An 11,062-nucleotide genomic window follows, 5' to 3' on the forward strand; every position below is an offset into this window, starting at 1 on the left:
ATTGAATGTGGAATTGTCACTTCTAACGGTTTCCAGCGCCCTCACTGCTCCGAGCGGCGGCGCTGTGGAGCCCCGAAGCTGAAATGAGACAGCCGAAGTAGACCCGCATTTTTAGAAAACGTGAAAATATTAAACGCTGCAAATCTTATTTTCTTTATTTTGCGATTTTTTTTGTGTGTGTGTTATTTGTGTCTGTTGCGAGGAGGGGGAGGGGGTGTGAGAGCACCACCCACGCCAGGCTCTGGCGCATCTGGCCGGCTGGTTCAGCACCTTGGACAGCGGACCACCCCCCCACTTTCCACCCCCCCCATAGGCTGCTGCAGGACGGCGGTCGATGCCTCCACCGGGCGGCCGCAGCGGCAGCAGCATCCGGGCGGCAGCCAATCGGAAGCCGGATCCTCTCTCCTACATCCAACCCGAATAATTGCAGCCCCCCTCCTTCCCACCCACCCATCCCCACGCTTCCCACCCCCTTTCAGGTTTGCCATACCAAGGGTATAAGCCTCTGTCTATTTCTGGAAATCAGAGAGGCCATTTTTCCCCCCTCTCTATTTCTCAAGAAATCGCACGTTTCTGTTGATTTTATTTTATTATTATTATTTATTTTATTTTGTTTTTATTTCATTTTGTTTTTATTTCATTTTTTTTTCCTGTTTAATCTATGCGTCGGGCAGGACTGTCCACGCTGCGCGGCGCCGCGGAGGGACACGAATAGCCCGTGACCGTGGAGGGATGCGCGGCTCTCGGGAGCGAACCTACTGCATCCGGGCGTGAAGCGCATCCCGCATCCGCGTCCGAAGCCCGCATTTCGCCGCGGACGTTTTTTTCCCCCTCAAATGGAGGTCTGAGAGGCGCCGGAGACCACCGGGTGTGTGTGTTTGGGGGGTGGGAGGGCGGCACTGTCGGATTGTGACGCTGCTGGGATTTAGATTATAATTTAAGGCAGTGACATTATCATTATTTCTATTTTTTTTTGTTATTTTTGTCGCCCTGAGCCCCCACGGGGTTGGGGTGTGGGGGGGTTGGCTGGTGGTGCACAGCAGAACGGCAGGACTCCACATTTTCCAGCAGCTTGGGATGGGGGTGGGGGGCGGAGGTGTCACAGGCCTCCACAGATGTGACATGAAGAGCTGATTGATTAGAAGGTAGGATGACATTATTATATTATTATCATTATAAAGACCCCCCCTCCATCACCCCTCTCCCTTTTTATTCCTGTTGCCCAATGTAAGAGCGGATGCTCTGTTGTTGTCCCTTGTGATGGAAATCCATCCTGTCTCTAAAAATACTTTAAGGACGCCATGACGACATTAATTGTGTTTTGGCTGCAACATCACCCCCCTCCCTCCCTCCCTCCTTCCCTTATTCCCTCCCTCACTCCCTCCATCCCTCCATCCCTCCATCCCACCCCCCGCCGCTGATGTTTCTGAAGATGCCTTGTGTTAGTGTGGAGGGGAGCGCTGGGGAAGGGTGGGTGGGGGGTGTTTCAAGGCTTCCATTTTGAAGCTAAGATGGATGCTTGCGCACATTTCTTTCTCTCCGGCTTTATCCGGGTTCTTATATAACAGCGATGAAGAGCGGAGGCCGCGCTGAGGACAGACGGTGCGTCCTGACTCCCCCCCGCCACTCCCCCCACCTCCCTGTGTGAGGGATTCTTCTGAATGACATAGATATTGGAGGCTTAAAACCGAATCCAAATGTAATTCTTGGCCGCAGGGGAGTGTTTATTAACAGGGTTGCTCATTTCCCTCATCAACCAGGAGATCCAATGAAGTGGTAGCTTTTTACCACTGTGATGGGAATGCCATCAGTCCTGGAATGTGCTATTATGCTGTAATTAAGCATCCTACACAGCTGTGTCTCCATCGACATTTCCACCTGACCTGTATCGATTGTATTTATTAGTGTGCTCATTTTGAAATCAGAAGAGGTTCCCTTCCCGCCCAGATTGGACAAAAAAAGAGAAAAAAAAAACCCACAATCGTCATCCTCTGAGAAAGTTTCACTTTCAAATTTTTTTTTTCCCTTCAAACTTCCATCGTCTTTTCATCGTCCCCATCAGTGGATAGAGGTTTCTTTGTAGTCATGGCAGCAGGGAGGACCGGATAATGGAAGCAACTATTGGCAGCGGTCTCTATGGCAACTATGCAAAAACGCCATCTGCTGGGGAAGACTGACATGGACTTCGAAACTAAAAATAAAGTGACCTTGATGGGGGGGGGTAAAATAAAAATAGGGCGGCATGGTGGTGCAGTGTTAGCACTCTCAGCCGACAGCAAATGAGGTTGCCGGTTCAAATCAGGAGGCAATCTGGGGCCTGGAATTGACTTCAGAACAATTTGAAATGCAGCAGGTTAATGGAAGATTCTAAATTGTTGCGTGTGATGGTTGTACTTTTTTCTTAATGTGTCTCCGTGATTCATTGACAGCTGGTTCAGGTTTAATCCCACCACACACTCACCGTCAGCTGGGATTGGCCAGAGCTCTCCTGCAAACCTGCATTCTGTATATGTGATGAAGGAACGAAAAATAGGACTAACAAAATATACATTTAACTCCTCTATAATGTCTGGATTTGCTTCACTGTGTAGGATGGAGGTTATAATCCGTCGTCATGGTAATAGGCTGATGCTGTCAACATAATGGAAATAGCAGGGATATAATTAAACAGACTTTCATTGACATCTCTCGTTATCCCGAAGAAATTATCTTTACATTCTTTCCTTATAGGTGTGACGTTCTTGAACGGTGAGACGCCCGGGTTGTCTCCAACGCTTTGATTTCGACCGACCTCAGACCTCCGCTGCTCGTGTCCCTCGCCCTAGCCTAGCATCATGGGTACGGTGCTGTCGCTGTCGCCCAGCTACCGCAAAGCGGCGCTGTTCGAGGACGGCCCGGCGACGGTGGGCCAGTACACGGCGGTCCAGAACAGCAAGAACACCAAGGATGCCGCCGCGGCCGCTGCAAAATCCTTCAAACGCCCCTCTATAATCAGTGTATTGCCATGGAAACGTATTGCAGCTGTGTCGGCCAAGAGGAAGGGCTCAAAGAAGTTGCAGTCAGACGGCGGAGATGGCGGGAAAGGGAGTTCCCCGGACGGCCACGCCGTCGCCACCTCCAATTCGGCCTCGAACAGCCTGAAGCTGAAGAAGTCCCAATCTTGCGCAAATCTCTCATCGTTCTCATCCGGCCAAGATCCCTCAGCCAGCACCACCACCTCCTCCCACCTGCCCACCTCCAAGACCCTGGTTAATGTAGCTACCATTGCTGCCAAGAAGAATTCCCTCACAGGCTGCGGGATCCAGCCGTCCACAGCAGCCGGTACACCGAAGCGTGTCATTGTCCAGGTAAAGCTCCTCACCTACTCTATGCTGTAATCACACAAAACTATGGGAGAATAACTCAAATGAAGATTTGGACATATGCTCAGAATTTGTCATTGATAAGGTTTTAATATTTTGAAATATATCTCTGGGTAGATAACACTTCTTAGAACGTGGGTGTGGAGTTTATATAGCTGTTGTTAAATAGCGATAAACTATGTGGGAACTTTACATAAAATTTACCTTAATGTGGAAGTGGAAGAAATAATAATTATAAATTCACCAAGATGGACAGAGAAGTGATAAAGAGAGCATTTAGTGAGGAGACTGTGTTTAACAATCTCACAATAAAATCACACCAACTCCAATCACAGAAAACTGCCACAATTAGTATATTGCATGTACGATTTTGCAAATAATTAAAAAAAATTCAGTGTTTAATTCAGAATTCCAATACAGGCAAAAGGTATTTTCAACCCCCCCGTTGAATGTTTTATGTATTTTTGTGTGTATTTTCAGCACCCCGGTAAAGGATCTGAAGATATACATTTTCAATCACAGTGATCTTACTTAATATAAAGGCATAAGTTGAATAATAAAAGGCCAGATTCTGATAAGGCTGATGTCAGATTTCTATTAATATTAAACGGCGTGCCTCTTTGCTGTGAAGATGTTGTGACTGTTGTCAAAGTGAAGTTGTCCCGCATTGAATCAACCTGTAGTTTTTTTTTTTTTTTTTTTGAAATGTCTGAAAAGGGAAATCAGAGTTGTGACTGTTTAATCTTCTAAGACAGTACAGTGGGTCTGCAGGCTTAAGATGTGAGCAGCGGCTGGAACCCTTCGATATTTATTCATTGTTGACGTTTCCTTGAAAAAGCGTCTTAACTCCCTCGCCCCATCCCCTCCGGCCAGGCCTCCACCAGCGAGCTGATGCGCAGTCTGGGCGAGTTCCTGTGCCGCCGCTGTTACCGTCTGAAGCGTCTCTCCCCGACCGACCCGGTGCTGTGGCTGCGCAGCGTGGATCGCTCTCTCCTGCTGCAAGGCTGGCAAGACCAGGGCTTCATCACCCCGGCCAACGTGGTCTTCCTCTACATGCTGTGCCGCGATGTGATCTCCGCCGAGGTGGCCTCGGAGCGCGAGTTGCAGGCCTCGCTGCTCACATGCCTCTACCTGTCCTACTCCTACATGGGCAACGAGATCTCCTACCCGCTGAAGCCGTTCCTGGTGGAGGCCGAGAAGGAGGCCTTCTGGGACCGCTGCCTGGAGATCATCAACCGCATGAGCGGCAAGATGTTGCAGATCAACACCGACCCGCACTTCTTCACCCAGGTCTTCGCCGACCTGAAAAATGAGTGCAAGAAAGACGAGGAGAAGACCAAACTCTTCATAGGTCTCGACCGATAAGAAGGTCACCTGAAGGGGGGAAGGAGGGAGAGATGCATGCGTCGATGCATTTGGGATGTTTAGGAAAGGAGGACCGACGAGAGGCTGCGTGGTGCTACCTGGGAGCAGCGCTGTTGTCTCGCGTCTCTGCCGGTTTTTACCCGCTGCATGCTCTCTGTTTGCCGACCGGGGCAAAACAGGCGAGAGGTAGTATTTAAGACATTCCGAGCAGGGAAGCGAAAGCCAAAACATCGATAAGCTTCTAAATGTATCGAAACAGTCGTTCATAGAAATGATTTATAATACCTTCGTGAGGAGTGTAATGATACTTGGATCTGATCGGATGTATAGGTTATCTGATGCCAATGTGAATCGTCAATATCTATCGTCATGCCTGCTCTTATTTTGAAACCCCCGTTGTCCGGGTCGCTCTTTGGATGACAGTAAACCAAAAGGGGTGTTTTTATTTTCTAATTTGATTAGAAAATTCCACTTAGATGCATTTCCAGTGTTTACATATGGAATTATATATGAGTGTGGCCAATGCAGTTAAATGCACATTAATGTTCTCGCTCTATCGTTAGATGCCGATGAATAACAAATCTAACATCATGAACGATTTGGTGATATCAGGAGAGATGAGATTATTCAAAATAATTGATATCTTCTTGTGATGAAACCTTTGAATTTCATCTGTAACTGTGATTATATTTCACCATTTCCCCTTCTCTCTGACATTTGAGACCGAAAGGCCGAATGTCGATCAAAATGCAATTATGATAATTATCGGCGGCAAACAGACAAAACATTATGCTTTGTCTCGTGCGACTCATCTGCCGGCCATGCGTGTTAACGGATGAGATCTGTTTGAACGAAGGTTCATTTCAGGTGATTATGAAGATTTAAAAACGGCAAACGACATTCTTTTTTAAAATAATGATTATTATAATATAAAGGTGCCACATTGCATGAGTCGTCCTCAAAGTTCATTGCACATGACCACCAAATAGCACCCACCCCCCCGAACTGGAGGCCGACAACCTTAAAGGGAAGGTTTATGTTGGGGTGGGGGTGGGGTCACGAAATCAAAAAACATTTAATTAAAAATATATTTTTTTCAAAAATTGTAATCGTAAAAGATTTTTAAAAAGTGATTGAAAAATCTCAAAAATTGCATAAAATCCTCTAAAAGTAGCGCGAGAAATTACGTAAAGCAATCAGGAAAGAAATAAGGGAAAATGAACCACCCATTTCAAGCTCTTCTGCACTTTCCCCCCCCCCAATCCTGCTGCTGCTCTGAATGACCACAGGAAAAAACTAAACTAAAGAAAACAGACAGAAAAAGTTAAGACCTTCAGCGTAGCGGACGCCGCTCAGCTCAAGGGACCTGGAACCACTTCTCTGTCGTATGTCTTGTTTGGACCGTTTAAAGGACTGGTTGTAACCACTGTGAAGGCACTCACTGGCTCACTGACCGCTCGCTTCCATGCCTGAAAATCGGCATACTGGCCGCAAACATCTGCCGTGCTGATACAGAGATGACTTTTATTTGGTCGAGAGGGCAGAGTCAGACAGGGTTGAGCGGCCGATGTTGCAAGTAGAACTGGCTTAATGGTCCCAAGATGGCGTCGCCATGATCGCAAAATTTGCGCCGTGCTGCACCGAAGGAGTTTTAGGGGAAAAAAAAAAGAATACGAACCAGCATCTGAGACCGTGAATGTGTTTGGAAAATGTTTTCTGAGACGATCTCATTTTCTCCTAGACCTTAATTCGTACTCGACACACACTCAACGCCGCTGGCTGTTTGAATGGTTTATGCACTTCAGCAATAGTTTCAGACACAGAAGTTACAGTCACTCTTTTATACAGTCTCCGCTCCTCCACGGATATCAGAACAAACAAAAAAAACCTCTCTTTCCCCACTTGCTTCAGTCCAGTCCGAACCGGTCCTGTCGTGTTCTGGGGTCCAGTCCACATTACTCACTTCATGTTTCAAGACTTTATGGTCCGCTAGCTGGATGGCTTACTTATTTGATATGCATGTATGCTTCTTTATGTTACTTAGCATGCTGCTTTGTATCAGGCATGGTGCACCCCCATGTCACAGAGAGACCGAGTGACTGTCCCGCTGAACAGCTGAAAAGCTTGACTGTGAACGTGATCCAGGCCTCGCTAACGGAGGAAACGCGTGAAAGGCAGATGCACCCGGATGTGCTGCACCTACGACGGAAATGTGATTTCCATGGGTCACGATGATGTTCCCAGCACAAAGTCGCTCCACTTGTTCCCTCCTGCGGAGTTACTTGGCTTCAGCCGTGTCACAGCAGTCTAACTGTGGTCGATCAACTGTATTAACTATCTGCCTCCTCAAACAGGGTGGATGTTTTGTGCCATATTATGATAAAGACTCATCAATTCATACATAAAGAAACATGAGCCCATGTAAAGATAATAATTAAGAAGAAAGACTTTTGCAGTGTCACTCCATCATGTCTTAGAGAAGAGAAACACTGTCGATCGAGGCGGACATTGAGTCAAAATAGAAAAAATGGAAATGGAGTGAAAATGGAAAGCTTGCAGTTTTAATAGTTTTTGGGGTTTCTTTTGCATCGCTCTGCAAAATGTAACCCAAACTTTTCATGGAGTCGATCAGAAATGGAGCATTCAGCATTCTGTGAGTACTGACACGGCTCCATTTTCACATTAAAAAAACAGGAAAAAAAAAGAGAAAAAAAAAAAAGGATTTAAAAACAACACAGTGCCTGTTTGTAGAACGCAGGCAATGTTTTATGCTCTGGTTGTGTATTGTGGTCAAGTACATCACCAACTAGGCTGCAGTAGGTACCACGCTGTAGAAATGTAGCCTCGATCTGGAAGCTGACCTCACAAGATGCGTATATGCACAGGAAGAAAAACAGGTCTGTTTACACGTCCTTCCTCCTTGCTGTTTCGAGTGGCTGACCTTAGAGGACACGTAGCACTTCTCCGAACAGCTTTCTCTCTATGACTGTTGAAAAGTTTTTTTGGTTTTCTTAAATGTTTTACTTCATGATTCAAACAGTAGGCAGTCATTTTGATGGAAACTTGTACTTTTCTACATTGCAGTGGGACACAAACGTAGATGAGAAACACACATTGAAGTTGAGTAAAACAATACTCTCAATTTATCTCATGTAGATTTTGACCACCTGATTTGTCACAGGGACATAATTTGGTTAACCACAAATTTATGAATTGGCTCATCCACAAATATAAGACCAAAAAGAAAAAGAAAATTGAAAAAATCCTATATACTGATGACAAATCTGCACAATATCAAGACAAAATTACCTTAAAACCATTACAATAAAGAAAATATTTTTTCATGACAAACAAAGACACCTCCTGTTTGCTGCAAATGAAATACAACGCCTATCAAAAATAATATGCCTGGAAATTGGGCTGAAAAAATAAGTATCAGGACAGAATTGTCAGGTTGCAGTTTTCCACTGCCTCCAGCTCCAAAAGTAATGAATGAGCTCATCGACCTTGAGCTAGAATTGATTTCCAATAGAAGGCTGCTGAGCAAGATGTGCTTTGATCCGCTCACCCTTTGCATATTTATCCACTGTTAAATCGATAGTTTATAATTAAGTTATTGTGTTTTGAGTTTTGGAAACTTGAACGGACAAGTTTGCTTTATTTTCAATCAAAATCTGATACACTTGGTAGAGAACCCCCCCCCCCCCCCCCCCCCGCCCCCCGGCACTCATGCATTTCCTGTGAATGTGATTTTCAGAGGCTCGTTTTTTGAAAAGCGAAACGTGTGACAGCGTATTTCTCTGTTGAAGGCGTCTCCTTCAAATTTCTCTGGAAAAGCAAGGAGGAAACACGAAGAGTTGGTGCTGACAGGATGCCTGAGAGAGCAGCCGTGTGTAGAATCTGGGACACAAGTGTGGACTGACGTCCCTTCTGCTTCTTCCAAATACGGTCTCATCATTGATCCACACATGAGTATGTGCCATATTTTACCTTGACACACACGCAAGACTGAAAAAAAAAAAAAAGCAAGAAAAAAAAGAAAAAAAATGATCGTGTAAAGATGAAGCCTATGTTAATACTGATGAAGTTATTATGGTTTTCTGTCTTTTTCATTTGTAAATCATATTGTGCAAACAAGAGTCGAGGCTACTAGTGTTACTAGAGTGCTGATGCTGCAGTCTGTTATTATGTGGATGTATGAATATGTATGTAAGAAAGATAATTTGATCAACAATTACAGGTACTTTATATAAAAATCTTTACAAGAACATTGTTTTGGTTTATTTTTTCATGGAATTTGTGCAGTCAGAGACAGAGAGAAGTTAATTAGCTTGGGGTTATGGGTGGTTGCAAATCCACAGGGACCAGTGTGGACACACATGGAGGAGTCATGAGATCATTAAGATGACGTTGAAATATTAAATATTATCGGTAGAAAGTGTTGTCAGAGATAAAATCCCGATGTACCTTCCTGCCTTTTTAAGACAATGACAAGGAAAGTGCAGGCATTATCATGAAAGTGCAATCAATAAAACTGCAATTATCAGGATGCTTCATCAACAGTTTAAAATGAATGATCCTATAATCAGACAAAGATCAGGTAAAAGTAAGTAGAAAGAGAAAAAAGGAGAAATTTAATTAAGAAAAACAACAACACTAAGAAATCCCCTTTATCAGCCTTTATTTTGATTGAGAAACAAAGGTCTTATCAGCAGTTCAAAGAATCACCAAACCGTCCGGGATGCGACGGCCTCTTCAAACAATATAATAAGAGCCGAAATGTTACAAATAAAAAAAACAAAAAAAACAAAATTAATTCGATAATACTGATGCCACCTATACATTAAAAGACTTTGAAAAGACTTGGAAAAGACGTGTGGAAAACAACAATTTTTTTTCAGCATTTTTTTCCCACCATGCAATGTTTCCAGCAGGTATTTGCAGAGCCTCTGCTATGTCAGTTCATTCAGTCGTGATATATTGGAGAGCGGATGTCGTACAAGCTGGCCTGTTCTGCCCACAGCTCCGCCATCCCCTACTCTTTCTGGACACTCCGTAAATTATTGGTGCTCATCTATTGGTTGTTGATTGTGTTACGTCACAGTAAAGACCGAAAGACTTGTGATAATATCAAACATGTTTGATATTGTCATAAGCCCAAGATGTGAAAAAGACTGAGCTCGGACTGCTCTGAGACTGTAAGACTACAACCTTACATTTAACGGCCCAAGATGACGGGAGCACACTGTGACTCCAGTAAGACTCTTGAGATTCGTAATATGTAAGCCCAGCGTTAGTTGAAATTATCATCCTGGAAGCACTGCAAAATAATTGTGTAATTTGGGAAAAATTGCAAGTCACTGTCCAGCAGGGCCCAGAGACCGGGCCCCCTGGTGCTCTCCAGGGTGCTGAATCTACAGCCCTCTCATGCCGCTTCCTAGGATAAAACAGTTCATGATCTGTCAAATGGATTGTTTTATTGTGTCCAATGCTTCAAAGTCAATAGATTTATTAATCCTGCTTTCCATGGAGTGGGATCATTCTAATGCTTTTATGGAATTTGCTTTGATGGCAGAAGGTCAAACAGTCATGCTGCTGGAAAAAAATATTGGTTGTCCTACTCGAAGAATCCAAACACCAGTTGGAGCCCCCTCCCAGCACCACAGCAGTTTAATGTCATTGGTTAATCCCATAGGGAATGGAGGGCTCTTACCAGTCTGAAGCCTTCCCCCGTGGAGGATTCTCAGAGATGGATTTGAAAGAGGATTATTTGACCAGAATGGCTCAGGTTCCAGTCTGTCGCTGTCTTTGGTGCTGAAACTCAAGATCCTTGGAGTGACATTGCCTTTTGAAAATAATTCTTTTGTTTCATCTGCAGTGTAAGTGGATGTATTGCAGATAAATAAATAAATAAATAAATAAATAAATAAATAAATAAATAAATAAATACATTCGGATGTCTTGTTTTGGTCACAGCCAGTCACCAATCCAAGCAAAAAATCCTGCCAGTGGGAGGAGTTTGTAGATTTACCATGTATATCCTTGGGACTTCAACAGGCAGATGATTGACAGATTCTGAATGGACACTGAATCCCTGGATGACCACACCGGAAGACGCCACAAAAAAGGAAACGAAAACCTGTACTACACGATGACGTGTTAACATTTGATCAAAAGACTGTTTTTTTTGTTGTCCTTAAACTGATAACATTAGTACCAGGAATAAAGTAAATTATTTTTCAATCACTTCGTTTACATTTTTTAATCCAATATTTTGCTATTTAAATTTCGTCTTTGTGGAACATTTCAACAATAATAGTAAAAACAAAATTATT

The 11,062-nt window shown here is 44.1% G+C and overlaps 1 protein-coding gene across 1 annotated transcript; it reads left to right on the forward strand.

Moving 5' to 3' along the window:
* The first annotated feature begins 486 nt into the window (after positions 1-486).
* Positions 487-7,408, forward strand: LOC147220765 (cyclin-dependent kinase 5 activator 1-like). The gene is made up of 3 exons (XM_086170328.1): positions 487-1,145; positions 2,731-3,347; positions 4,236-7,408. Exons 2-3 carry the CDS (start codon positions 2,835-2,837, stop codon positions 4,725-4,727), a joined length of 1,005 nt encoding a protein of 334 aa, XP_086026454.1. The 5' UTR covers positions 487-1,145; positions 2,731-2,834; the 3' UTR covers positions 4,728-7,408.
* The last annotated feature ends 3,654 nt before the right edge of the window (positions 7,409-11,062 follow it).

Source organism: Fistularia commersonii, chromosome 23 (genome assembly GCF_037954325.1).
Source record: "Fistularia commersonii isolate RoL2024-O1a breed Wild chromosome 23, RoL_Fcom_v1.0, whole genome shotgun sequence".
Taxonomy (NCBI): domain Eukaryota; kingdom Metazoa; phylum Chordata; class Actinopteri; order Syngnathiformes; family Fistulariidae; genus Fistularia; species Fistularia commersonii.

Bases quoted from the DNA above. Each gene is read 5' to 3' on its own strand.
- LOC147220765 (XM_086170328.1), top strand. From the start codon at position 2,835: ATGGGTACGGTGCTGTCGCTGTCGCCCAGCTACCGCAAAGCGGCGCTG. The intron at 3,348-4,235 runs GTAAAGCTCCTC...CCCTCCGGCCAG, and splicing joins CGAAGCGTGTCATTGTCCAG to GCCTCCACCAGCGAGCTGAT.